Consider the following 13408-nt stretch of genomic DNA (forward strand, 5'->3'; position numbering starts at 1 on the left):
ATGACTTTATATATCACTCTATTTTCCTAAAAGGATTTGTGAATAGTTTAATGTAACGACTTTTTCACTTTGGTGGCTGCGTGACATCCCCACTTCTAACATGATATCAATGTTACATGCTCCCATAATCCAGCTTTGGGATGCAAGTGCCATACCACCACCCATTTCATAATTAAATACCATAGATTAGCACTTACACAAGAATAATCAACAAATGCACATCCAATAAAAATCTCTTTTTTTTTAACAATAAATATGGAATCTATAAAATACATTTGTTTGATCCATCAATATGCTCTTTTATCCCAATGCCACTCTATGATCACAAGACAAAATTTATGGTGCTCGTAATTGCATTGGATTCAACTACGAGAAATATACCTATTGAATGTCATTTTAAGCCACCCATCATTAAGAATCTAAATATTCAATCTCAAGTAGCTTCAAAGATTCTGGACCAATAAGAAATACACGCCTCGTCGTTTGATATCTGAAAACCACTACTCCTTTATAAGCTGTCCTAGGCACACCATCCTGGATGTCAACAAATGCAACGGAAGAAAGTAAAGATCATTTTTATTGAGTGGATCAAATAATTTTCTACTATTCTACAAGTTTTCTTCACATTCGTCCAAATCACTAAGGCGAGACTCTATCATGTTTTGCACACGATAGGCATCATTACACCAACTTTCTCTCGGATGTTTTTTTATTACCAAACTTATCTAATTGTCTTAACCTCCCCTAATACACAATTTATAAGTGTTCTCAAATATAAGCTCAAGCATGTCACTGCATTTTCTATGCACCATCCTAACAATGAGCTAAACATGCATGCTAAGAAATGATCTCCTTATGAAGATAAGCTTAACCATCATAACATGCCTGATTTCTGACGTTGTTCAGGGATTCTTGCAGCCTTTGAATACAGACACATTTACCTAGCTTTTTGTTTCAAATTTTGTTCATGGCTCAGAACATGACGGCATCTAAAACTCATCCAATCAGACTCTACATTGCTTAGCATTGCTTTTTAGAAGTTAAGAACAAAAATAGTAGAAATACCTTCCACTCTTGAAATACACCGAATTGCTGAGCAATGTTTTCAAAGTCCCACTGATCATTATACTTAATACGCACATCACCATCTATATTGTGTGTCTTTTGAACGATGTCTGCTCCAGAGACAGGTTTAGCTTTTTTGATATTGTTGGCCAAGTGTATATTATATTTGTCCTGAAAATGCAAAAACAAAATTCACATACCACAGCAGCATTTCGTTATAAACATGACATTGACAAAATTACAATGCACCATCTCACCTCCAACAAATAGCTCAAGTCCATTGATTTCCAGTTGACCTTCAAACAACCCACGGTAATATAATATCGTTCTTATATAAGAAACATATTTAACTGCATATTTTATAAAGCAAGATAGCTACCTGGACCTCGTTCAGCCTGATTGGCTCAAGATATTGCTTAAAAAACTGTCCCAGACTAGAACCCTGCAAAAATTAAAGTACTTTCAGAAGGCCATTAAAAATACTCATACAATAGGATTTGAGAGTTGAGATGAGATCTACTTGATGCTGCTTTAGAGTGCCTTTATACCAACATGTGCAACTGTGCAAGTAAATATGAAGCATATCACCCAGCACAAAAGTATTTAAGCTTTTAACGGACTAAATTATATTCTTAAAATTTGAGGTTCGTAGGGTACATGCCTGCAAAGTTCCTACACATACAACCATATAATACAAAAGATTGAGCTTAAAAGTACAATAAAAAACTTACATGTTCCCCAAAATTATATGTTCTGCATACTTCAGGTCTGATAAATTGTCGTCCTTTGTGATTCTCTTTTAATCTCAACCAATCGTCCCAGTAGGTGAAGTTTTGTCAAAGAAAATATCAAATACATAGATAATATTACTGCAATAAAACAAAGTAGAATTCTGCATACAGAAATCATGTTAAAAACCGTATTGGCTTAAATTTAAAACTCTGAATGGTTAGTACTCGTTCATGGGATATATTTGTACCAGAAGTTCCTAAATTGGAATTCTTCCTCATAAAGAAATGTCTCAGACACAAACAAGAATGGTTACAAAAGTGTAAAAATTAAGGATATGCCTTTGGCCATTTTGGTGATAGTTCATCCCATGTAGATCTAGCCAGCATCCATCCTAGTCCAGGAAAGAAGTCTGAGCGATAAAGTTCGTCTGCAGAACAGATTCAAAATTTATCAGAATAGCAATAGTGATCTACCCACACATCATAATATTTCAAAGAAAATAAAAAAAAAATTTTAATAAATTTACCATGAAATAGAAGCTATCAGAAACAAGATGATCAAAAGTACAGAATGTCATTTATATGCATTTGAGACTACTTAGGTTGTGTTGAAAATATCACAGACTTGCATTGAAATTGGGTATTTATTCAGTGTTGAGATGAATTTAAGAAAGTTGAGGATGGCACACAATGTCTGAAGGCTACTGTTATGGCAATAGGCTGGCAGGAAGAGCAAGGACCAGGAGAGTCTGGTAGTCATACGAACGCAGTTGAAAAAGAAGCATGTTCCCTTCAAATAACAGTGTATACTATCCTCGGCCTACTTCGTTTTTTATCAAAAGGTAATTATTAAGGATGTGTGGTTTGGCCTAACTCAACCCTACAAAACCGGTTGGTAGAGTGAGGACTGCCCCCATTTATAAACACATGTTCAGGCCATATATTGTCCAATGTGGGACTCTTAACAGAAATAATCATTAATCACAATCTCCAAAAATATGGGGTTTGCAATAATTTAATACGGTTTGCCTCTCAGTTTTCAAAATTCTCCGGTAACCACCCTGCCGCCGTTATTGTTCCGAAAAACTGACGCCACCATACGACTTGCCGGCCATCGCACTTTTTCCGGCCGTCAGAACCTCACGCACGCGCCGCTCGCCTCCCTGCGCATGGGACTCGCACCGCCGCTGTCCCGCGCATCCGGCTGCCGATTCCGGCCGATCAACTCACCTCTCTCCACCCGTTCCAGATTCAGCCTCAGTTTCAGACTCACGGAAAACGGTGCTCCAGTTCAAACAGTCCCGATTTCACTCCATTTTTTTTTTGTTGTCCAATCCATAGGAGACGCTGATTCTAGTTCAAGTGATTTGTTTACCAAAGTTCCATTTATCCCATGTGAAAAACTAACCAACTCATCCAACTACAACATATGGGCTGGTGCTGTCAAGATGTAGTTTTACGGCCAGGGATATGAAGACCACCTAACCACAAAAGTGGATGTTGTTCCGCCGTCAAACTTGCTAAATGGAAGAAAAGCGATGCATCTCTGTGCACTGTGCTATGGTTTTCCGTAGCACCTAATCTCCAAGCGCAGTACCAAGCCTTCTCCACTTGCTATGAGATTCGGGAAAAGGCCAAGAAAGTCTTCTCCAACGATGTTCATTGTCTATACAGTGTCATCCGCAAAATCAACACACTGAAGTTGGATAATATGGATATGCAAGTCTATCTGAGTAAGCTTGATGCCTTGAAAGCAAATTATATCACCCGCATGCCTTACGCAAAAGATGCAACAACTCATGCCGTACAATAGAGAAAATTTTTCATGATCAAGGCACTTATCGGACTACCATCAAAACTCGAGTCTATTCGTAATCAGATTTTATTAGGTACTTGTTGTTTTGCGCAATAATCTCTAGCCTTCCTATATGAGGATTACTTGCAGGCTCTGAAGCATGGGTACTTCTAAAATGGTGAAGTACCGGTACTGGGTACTCGTACCGTACTCGTGGTACTTCATTTTTTTTCATTATTCGGTTTTGAATGAAATCTGTGATTTTCTCAAATACCAATATAGTATATTTATTTATTTTAATTTTTTTTTATTGTATCTTTTAACATTATTTTTGGTTTTTTCAATTTTTAATAGTGGTGTTTTGTTATGAACCTAACAATTTAATTCTCTACTCATACATTTTATAGAAAATTCTTATTTCTTATTAACGTACCCGTACCTTGGTTTTTTTTAAAATGTCGTATCCTGTACCGGTACCAGTACCCGCACCGGGTACCGTACCCGTACCTATGCATCATAGCTTGCAGGACCGGCTAAGGAGTCCCGGACTTAGTGTTTTGTGTGTATGACTATTTGGTAAACAATGTTTCTGACTGGTTGAAAGGGTGTAAACGAGACTCTTGACGAGTCAAGGAAATAATAAAGGTAAAATGACAGGTAGAAACGATAAAGTACTGAAAGAAAGACGATAAACAGTAAAGTGAAACAAGACAAAAGATAAGCTTTGCGAAGATTAAATGACTTGTAATTATAAAGTGGAGGCAAAATACATTGTTTGTGAGGAGAGTAACTTTTTTCTCGTAAACGCTTTGATACTTCAAGTTTTACCCCTACTGCAAATGTTCAAATTGCCACCTTTGAATTCTCACCTAACATTAGCTTAAATACTAATTAGAAAGGAACCGCCGGGGGGTTACAAAGCCTTCTTGAGGTGCCACGTGTCGGTCCACTTCCCCTGTCTCAGCGTATAACTACCCACGACTTCTTTACGTGTCCAAGTTCTCCTTCTCCACTCAAAATCTTTCGGCTTCAACCGAAGCTTGCCTATATCGACCGACAGACTCTCACACCCTTCTGTCGAGGAGCTTCCGACGGAACCCCCGGTCGAAATTGGCTTCTATCCTTATCCAAAATTTGCCAGCTAACAGTACTATTGTTCCTAACTATGATACAGTTAGTGAACAACTGTTACGCTTGGCTACACCTCATGCTTTTGGCCCGGTTTCCCTTCCATTTATTGCTGCCCCGACATCAGGTGACACTGCTGCCCTTGTGACCATTGTAATCGGCTTGGACATACTATTGAATGAGCCTGTTAGGTTTTCACATGGGATAAGTGGAACTTTGGTAAACAAATCACTAGAACCAGAATCAGTGTCTCCCATGGATTGTATTAAGAAATGTGGTTGAGCCTAACTCAACCCTACAAAACCGGTTGGTAGAGTGAGGACTACCTCCACTTATAAACACATGTTCATGCCATATATTGTCCGATGTGGGACTCTTAACACACCCCCACGCCCAGGACTGGACGTCTGGAGCGTGGAAATAAATGGTGGGTGGCCCACCGAATCTTAAACGAGGCTCTTGATACCATGTTAAGAAATGTGGTTGGACCTAACTCAACCCTACAAAACCGGTTGGTAGAGTGAGGATTGCCCCCCTTTATAAACACATGTTCATGCCATATATTATCCGATGTGGGACTCTTAACACACACCCTCACGCTCAGGACTAGACAACTTGAGCGTCTGGAGCGTGGAAATAAATGGTGGATGGCCCGATAGCGCAAACCATAGTAGGTGGCCCACCGGATCTTAAACGAGACTCTGATACCATGTTAAGAATGTGTGATTGGGCCTAACTCAATCCTACAAAACCGTGAGGACTGCCTCCACTTAAAAACACATCTTCAAGCCATATATTGTCCGATGTGGGACTCTTAACACACACCCTCACGCGCAGGACTGGACATCTGGAGCGTGGAAATAAATGGTGGGTGGCCCACCGGATCTTAAACGAGGCTCTAGTACCATGTTAAGAAATGTGGTTTGGCCTAACTCAACCCTATAAAATCGGTTTTGTAGGATTGAGTTGGGCCTAATCACACATTCTTAACATGGTATCAGAGCCTCGTTTAAGATCCGGTGGGCCACCTACTATGGTTTTCGCTATCGGGCCTAAGAAAACGGAGTAAAATTGGGGCTGTTTGAACTGGATTACCGTTTTCCGTGAGTCGGAAAGTATAACTGAGGTCGGATCTGTAACGGGTGGAGAGAGGCGAGTTGACCGGCGAAAAAACGGCCGGAATTGGCAGTCGAACGCGCTGGCATGCGCTGGACAGCTGTGGCACGTGAGGCCCATGCGCAGGGAGGCTAGCGGCTCGTGGGGGCGCGTGCGTGAGTTTCTGACGGCAAGAAAAAATGCGACGGTCGGATCGGAGGGAGGCAAGTCGGATGGTGGGGTCTGTTTTCCGGAACATCACCAAAGTTTGTCAAAACAGTAACGGCGGCAATGCCGGCATGATGGTTACCGGAGAACTTTGAAAAGTGAGAGGCAAACCGGAATGATAACACGGTTTGCAAAAAAAAAAATAATCTCATAGGAAAACAGTGGGTCAACCGGGTAAAGCACGGCGAAGAAAGAATTGCCTCTTAGCAGGCTCTAGATACCATGTTGAAATAAACGAGACTAAGACATTTAGATTAAATTGTGTGTCGAATAGCATAGCGGAAGAATTATATAGGAAAAAATACATATCGTAGTATTAATTACATAGATATCCTACTTTAATCTAAAATACACTAAGAAATATTCTAGAGAATATCAACAAGGTTATTGTAAGAAAAAAAGCATTATAATAGACGTGTTTCAAATTGTTTCTGTATTGAATATTCTGAATCCCTAGTAGCTGCAAAGAGTTACAGTTGGCACTAACTTTTACAAATTGTAGCTTGTTTTAGGGTTTAGGGTTTACCTTGTCATGAAGCTTCTCTCACTAGCTAGCCTAACAGCTGGCACAAACACTAACTAACTTAACACATTCAGTTTAATTAACTATTACACATGTTCTCATACCCTACCACCCACCCGCATAAACTCTGAGGTGTGCGGTCTGAAGAAACAGGAGCAGCCACATTGAGCTTGAAGCGCAACGTAACGACAGAAACTTGGAGGAGGAGACAGGTTTTATAATCAACCCACTGGTCTACACCACGAATGTTCGAGAGAATTGCTTAGCCAACACCTTTTCCCAAACAAACAAAAAATCAATCTCCATGTGTTTCGTCCTAGTGTGCAAGACAGGATTATGTGCCAACATAACAGAAAATTGGTAGTCACAAAATATCACAGGAGCAGTGCAGGGAACACAGCTCAGTGAGCAAAGTTTGAACCCAGAGTAAATCAGCAGAGACCTCAGCCAGCTCCAGTATTCAGCTTCAATGCTGGATCTAATCACCACTGGTTTCCTGAAAGGCACCAAGATATAAGGTTTGGACCAACGTAGATAGCAACACCTGAAGTAAAGCGTCTTTCATCAGTATCTGCAGCCCAGTCAGGACCACAGAAGGCAGGCCTTTAGAGACAAGGGTTACAGAGTGGATGCAGGTTGGAAATTCAACCCATGATGCACAGTTCCCTTTTGGTATATGAGAATTTGCTTCGCAACAGTCCAATGAGATTCCGACCATGAATTGGCAAACCTTGTTGACTGCAAATGAGAGCTCATGGCAAGTAATATTTGCATAGTGCAGTGCACCCACCACTGACCTGTAGAGAGAGGATCTGAGACCCGATTTTAGAGAGTTTGTAACCAGACACCATTGGGTGTTAATAGGATTACAATTAAGCATGTTGATCCTAGAGTAAGTCACAAATGTACTTGCTCTAAGTTAATAACAGAGGGCCATCAAATTGCCTTTTTACTTCCATGCCTAGAAAGTAATCAAAAGCACCCAACGATTTTAAGGTGAAGCAAAATTAAGCTTCTGAAACAGTGGGTGAATGAGCTGGAAAGAGCTTCCAGTGATGTCATCCACATAAACCAAGAGGCACACCACTTGCTAATTTCAATTATATGTAAAGAGGGAAGGATCACATGTCCTTGAAACCAAGTTGTAACGATGAGTGCTTCAACTTTTCGAACTATTGCCTTGGTTTTTGTTTTAAGCCATGCGGGCTTTGTTCAGTTTACAAACTAAGGAAGGATCACCCTTTCAAAACCTTGAGGTTGCTGCGCATAGACCTCCTCATCAAGCAAATCATTATTGACATCAAGTTGCTGCAGAGGAAATTTATAGGAAATGGCAAGGGTCAAAATGAGTCTGATGATAATGCGTTTGACAACAGGAGAGTCAAATCCTTGAATCCGATGAAACCCTTTAGCCACCAAGCAGGCCTTGAACCTGTTTACTAACTCAGCTAGATTTTCTTTTAGTTCGGAACACCCACTTACAACCAATTGACAAGGGTCCAAGTTTTATTTTTCAGCAATGCATCAAATTCATCCTGCATGGTAGCATGCCACTTAGGGTCAAGAAGAGCTTGCTTTACATTCCTTGGTTCAAGAAGAGCATGGTAGCATGAGATTTAACATCACACTGGTTAGCATGAAATTCAAAATAAATTGAGTTATCCCTAGCAAATTGACTAATACTGATAAGATTCTTGGTAATAAAGAAACATGAAAGAGATTATGAAGAACGGTAGATAGTTGCGGGTTGTGAGGGGAAAGAGAAGAGCTTGAACCAAATGAATGGATTTACAAACTTTGGCCATCTCCTATGAAGTCAGATTGGACCTTTCAAAGGGAGTTAACTGATTAAAACTCTTCATTTAACTAAAGTTAAAAAGAAAAAAAGAAAGAAAAAAAACAAAAAGACACCAACACCAACACAAAAAATACAACCACGAGGCCCCACTCAATTTTCTATTGTTAAGAGTTCCACATTAGATGAGATATAGCATGAACATATGTTTTTAAGTGATCGTAGTCCTCACCTTACAAGGCATTTCTATAAGATTGAGTTAGGCCCAAGTTGGTATAGAGCCTCTTGAGAGGCAACTTTGTTGGTAGGGTAGTAGGTGCGCAGTCTACCCATATCAACCTGGAGTTAGCAGGATCAAGATTGATGTAGTTGATTAGTGCTGCATAGCAGGATTGTCATGCATCATCATATGTTTGATGATTGAGTGTTATGTGTGGTGGTGGTGTATATAAGCTATTATACCCCACTCATTGTATCTAATAAGTATGATGACTTCCCTTTCGTTTGTTTTCTATGTGGCTACCGGTAGATGATGAAGTTACGAAAGCACATGCTGAGGAATGATCAGCATGACGCAGTAGTTAGGTATTTCATGCCTGTGTTGTGCAGCTGACATGGTTTAATTAATTCAGATCATACAATTGACTGTGATATTATGTGACATCGACGTGAGATTCTACCATGCTTACTTATTAGTAATTTCTACAATTTGTTTTGCGACTTCTTTATGTTAAAAGTTATGAATTCGACTGCATTTTACCAGGTTTTATTTTAACCTAATTGTTTTAAAAGTTTTGGGGGTAATGGGTGTCACAAAAAGTATCTTATTTAGTGATAAATAATCGATATAAAAGTTGTATCTGCGTTCAGATATTATTATGATTTTATTTGCATATCTGTATTAGTTGAATTCCTTATTTATCTAGCTGTCCATCTACAATTGATTTTTGCTCTGGTTATTCCAACCAATTTAGCAAACAATTTGGCAATCACAAGTCATACAGAAACAACCGGTTGAACTTACATGGATCATGTACAAACTGCTTCTGTCCATTGTCATTCCATGACGAAACAGCCATAATGGACCTAGAACGGATAATGCTTAGTTATAAACAGAGATCTCAAGTCTTAAAAAACATGTTAAGTGAATCAGAAAGAAAGAAAAAACAGCATTCCTCTTCTTGAACACATACTTATCCTTGTCAAGGAGAGTTGCCATAGCTTCAAAGTAATCAAAGAAATCAGGTGCTATTTCCATGTCATCTGAGATTGGATAAGATGTTCTATCAGATTCCATATATTTTTCAGCATGGAGAAAAGAGGATAAAAATGCATAATGTTAAATAGCCCATTTCACCTTCAAGAATGATAACTCGGCTGAAGTTATGCTTGTAGAACAGTTGACCTAGAGCCCACTTGTAATGACCTGAAAAGGTATCAATTGACCCACCTTGAGGAATATTCTTTTCAAATAGAGAACACAAAACATAAAGTGATGAAAATACCTACGTGAAATCTTGTAGTACGCAATTAACTCTCCTGGCCTTTCAGTTTGAACCGACTCAAAATCTAAGTGCTGCAACAACAATTATCAGTTCAAAGAGACTGCTTTCTCATTGTCAAACAAAGCTATGTACCTTTGTTGGAGGAACCGTATAATTTCCCTATTTATTTATTTTCTATATTTAGTTTTTTTATCATAATAATATTCTCCTGGAATATTTCTTTTCAATATGAAGTTGTAATCTCCCAATTTATACCAGCTATTGCTGAAGAACAAAATATAACAGTATTCCCTATTTACTAATAACCTTAGTAACCATTAGTCAAAAATTAGAGTTCAAAATGATTTTATCAAAATCAAAATATAGGTTATAAAACTCTGATCACAGTGTGATAAGCACCCGAGAACTTGGGAAACCCTCTCATAAAAGTTAGTTGTCAAATGAAATCTTAGAAATTGAGTTGGGCCTAACTGAAGTTTATAAATTTGAGTTGTAAGGTGAGGACTCTGGACAATGTGGAACTAAATTCTTCCCTTCACACTCAACACAGTGAAGGTGTTGGAAGCTACAATGAAAGCAGCTAAAATGCCGTAATTAGGCGGCTAGGGGTTGGAGCGTAATGAAGGCGGAATTTCCAACACACACCCTCATGATTCCGAATATTCAATGCAGAAACATTTTGAGAATGTCAACAATCTCTTTCTCTCACATCTAAATGGTATCAGACTATCCATTTAGAGCCACCACTATAGGTGTGAGGGGGTGTATTGGGAGAAAAAAAAACCTAGTCTCACATGGAATAGAGATGATTCCTAAAATGAGTTTAGAAAAGAGTGACACCCCTCACCCTTACAAGTCATTTTTGTAAGAATGAATTAGGTCAAATATAAAACAAAATAGGTATCAGAGCAAGTACATTTGTCAATTGCTCTCTATGACCAATATGTTTGATTCTAATTGTAGAAATATATTGTATATTTCCTTCTGTTTTATGAGAATTACATATGCTGTATTTATAGACTGCATAAGGCATGATTCGAAAGAGAAATCTGACCTAAGAATCAGGGGAATTAATTTTCCATGAATGCTAATTCTAATTACAGAAAAGAACAGGAAATAATAGCTAATTAATTACATTAATCCTAATCCTTAATGAGCTGTACAAACAGAATCATTTGATTCTGTATTGATTATTCCATACTCCCCCTCAATCTGGGTGGTAGATGTCTATCATACCCAGATTGGATCTGATATTCTCGTATATGTTCCTTGGAAGGGCTTTTGTTAGAATGTCTGCAGTTTGTTGGCATGATGGAATATGATTAACACTTATAATTTCATGATCAATTTTCTCCTTGATGAAGTGTCGGTCTATCTCCACATGCTTTGTTCTATCATGCTGTACCGGGTTCTTAGCAATGCTAATAGCAGCCTTGTTATCACATAATATCTTCATGGGGTGATTGGTAGGAATTTTGATCTCATCTAGCATTCGCTTAAGCCAAATTCCTTCACAAATACCTTGTGACATAGCTCTGAATTCTGCTTCTGCGCTACTCCTAGCCACAACAGATTGTTTCTTACTTCTCCAAGTTACCATATTACCCCATACAAATGTGCAGTAGCCTGTAGTTGATTTCCTGTCAGATAAACATCCTGCCCAATCAGAATCGGTGTAGACTTCAATGCCTCTGTTTGAGTTCTTTTGAAAATAAAGTCCTCGGCCTGGCGTACCTTTCAGGTACTGGAGAATTCTGTTCACATTTCTCATGTCAGTTTCAGTTGGATTTGACATATAACGACTAGCCATGCTTACAGCAAAACCAATGTCTGGTCTGGTGTGAGTTAGATAGATTAGTTTTCCGACTAGACTTTGATATCTATCTTTATTAGCTGGTACATTCTCATCTTCACTCCTTTTTATTTGTTCTATGGGAGTATTGGCAGCTTTGCATCCAAGCATACCTGTTTCTTGAAGTAAATCCAGAGTGTACTTCCTTTGAGAAACTGAAATACCATTCTTTGTTCGTGCAATTTCCATCCCTAGAAAATATTTGAGTTGTCCCAAGTCTTTGACTTCAAATTCTTTTGCTAGAAATTTCTTTAACTGGTTGACTTGTTCATCATCGTCTCCCGTAATTACGATATCATCAACGTAGACAATAAATAAAGCTATCTTCCCATCCAAAGAGTGCTTGACAAACATGGTATGGTCTGTTTGACATTGAACAAAACCATCTTGCTTGACAACTTTTGTTAGTCTATCAAACCATGCCCTTGGTGATTGTTTGAGGCCATATAGAGATTTGCGAAGTCGACACACCATGTTGGCGGTTCCAGGTGATTCAAGTCCCGGAGGAATTTGCATATATACCTCTTCTTCTAACTCTCCATTTAGAAATGCATTCTTTATGTCTAGTTGGTGTATGGGCCAATCTAGATTTGCTGCCAAAGATAGTAGAACCCGGACAGAATTGAGCTTCGCAACAGGTGCAAAAGTCTCCTCATAATCCACCCCATATGATTGTGTGAACCCCTTTGCAACCAACCGAGCTTTGTACCTGTTTATACTCCCATCAGCATTGTGTTTAATTGAAAATATCCACCGGAATCCTACTGCTTTCTTCCCTTCTGGTATAGCAGTGATCTCCCATGTGCCATTTCTTACAAGTGCTTGAACTTCTTCTGTTACAGCTGCTGCCCATTCAGGTTTCTGCAATGCTTCTTGAATATTATTTGGAATTTCTATGTTGTCAACAGCTGCTACAAAGGACCTGTAACTTTGTGATAGTTTTCCATAGGAGATATATTTTTCAATTGGGTGTTTAGTGCAAGTTCTAACCCCTTTTCTCATAGCAATAGGAATATCAATATCTATTGTATCAACATGTTCAAAGTTAGGAAGAATATTACCTGTGGGAACTTCATTTTCTAGAGTCTGGTTTGACTCATGGCCTTGCATTGGAGCTTTGCTTGACTCTACCTCCTTCCTTTTATAACAAAAACCCTTCCACTTGCCTGTTTTTGGATCACAAACCTGTTGAGATGTGGTTGAAACTATAATTGGTTCTGTTTCCGTCACAACTTCTGTTGTCCTTTCACTCGGCTGAATGTTTGAGGTCTGGTCTGGTAATTTTTCAGCTGGTTTAGGCATAGGTTCGGCTGATTGAGTGTTGCCGGTTTGGTTTGGTAAGATTTTGTCATGTTCGGTTAGTTCAAGAGGCAAAAGTTGGTATTCTGAATTTTCTATATGCTCCCCTTGAATACCAGTTTTGGTGTAATAGGGTTGATTTTCAAAGAAGGTTACATCCACAGTGTGGTAAAAAATTTTGGTATGGGGAGAGTAACACCTATATCCCTTTTGGTGAGGAGAGTAACCAAGAAAAATGCATTTGATGGATTTTGGGTCTAATTTGCTTCGGTGAGGGTTGAGGTTATGGACAAAAGTTGAGCATCCAAATATTTTTAATGGAATAGAGGAAAAGATTTTGCTGGTTGGAGATAGGTTTTGAAGTGTGGAGAGTGGGGTCTTAAAGTTAAGGA

At 38.9% G+C, this 13408-nt stretch overlaps 1 protein-coding gene across 7 annotated transcripts in view; it reads right to left on the reverse strand.

Moving 5' to 3' along the window:
- Nucleotides 1-204: 204 nt before the first annotated feature.
- The window catches only part of LOC127084453 (alpha-1,3-mannosyl-glycoprotein 2-beta-N-acetylglucosaminyltransferase), a 32527-nt gene continuing 19323 nt past the window's right edge, over nt 205-13408 (reverse strand). For all 7 annotated transcript variants that reach the window (XM_051024901.1, XM_051024900.1, XM_051024906.1 and 4 more), the window contains 10 exons: nt 9870-9936; nt 9718-9786; nt 9554-9623; nt 9385-9446; nt 2134-2224; nt 1797-1890; nt 1445-1507; nt 1323-1361; nt 1066-1236; nt 205-534 (listed from right to left, as the gene is read on the reverse strand). In XM_051024901.1, the coding sequence (XP_050880858.1) occupies nt 412-534; nt 1066-1236; nt 1323-1361; nt 1445-1507; nt 1797-1890; nt 2134-2224; nt 9385-9446; nt 9554-9623; nt 9718-9786; nt 9870-9936 (849 nt within the window). In that variant the 3' untranslated portion in view covers nt 205-411. The remainder of the gene's footprint in view (nt 535-1065; nt 1237-1322; nt 1362-1444; nt 1508-1796; nt 1891-2133; nt 2225-9384; nt 9447-9553; nt 9624-9717; nt 9787-9869; nt 9937-13408) is intronic.

This window comes from Lathyrus oleraceus, chromosome 5, assembly GCF_024323335.1.
Source record: "Lathyrus oleraceus cultivar Zhongwan6 chromosome 5, CAAS_Psat_ZW6_1.0, whole genome shotgun sequence".
NCBI classification, from domain to species: Eukaryota; Viridiplantae; Streptophyta; class Magnoliopsida; order Fabales; family Fabaceae; genus Lathyrus; species Lathyrus oleraceus.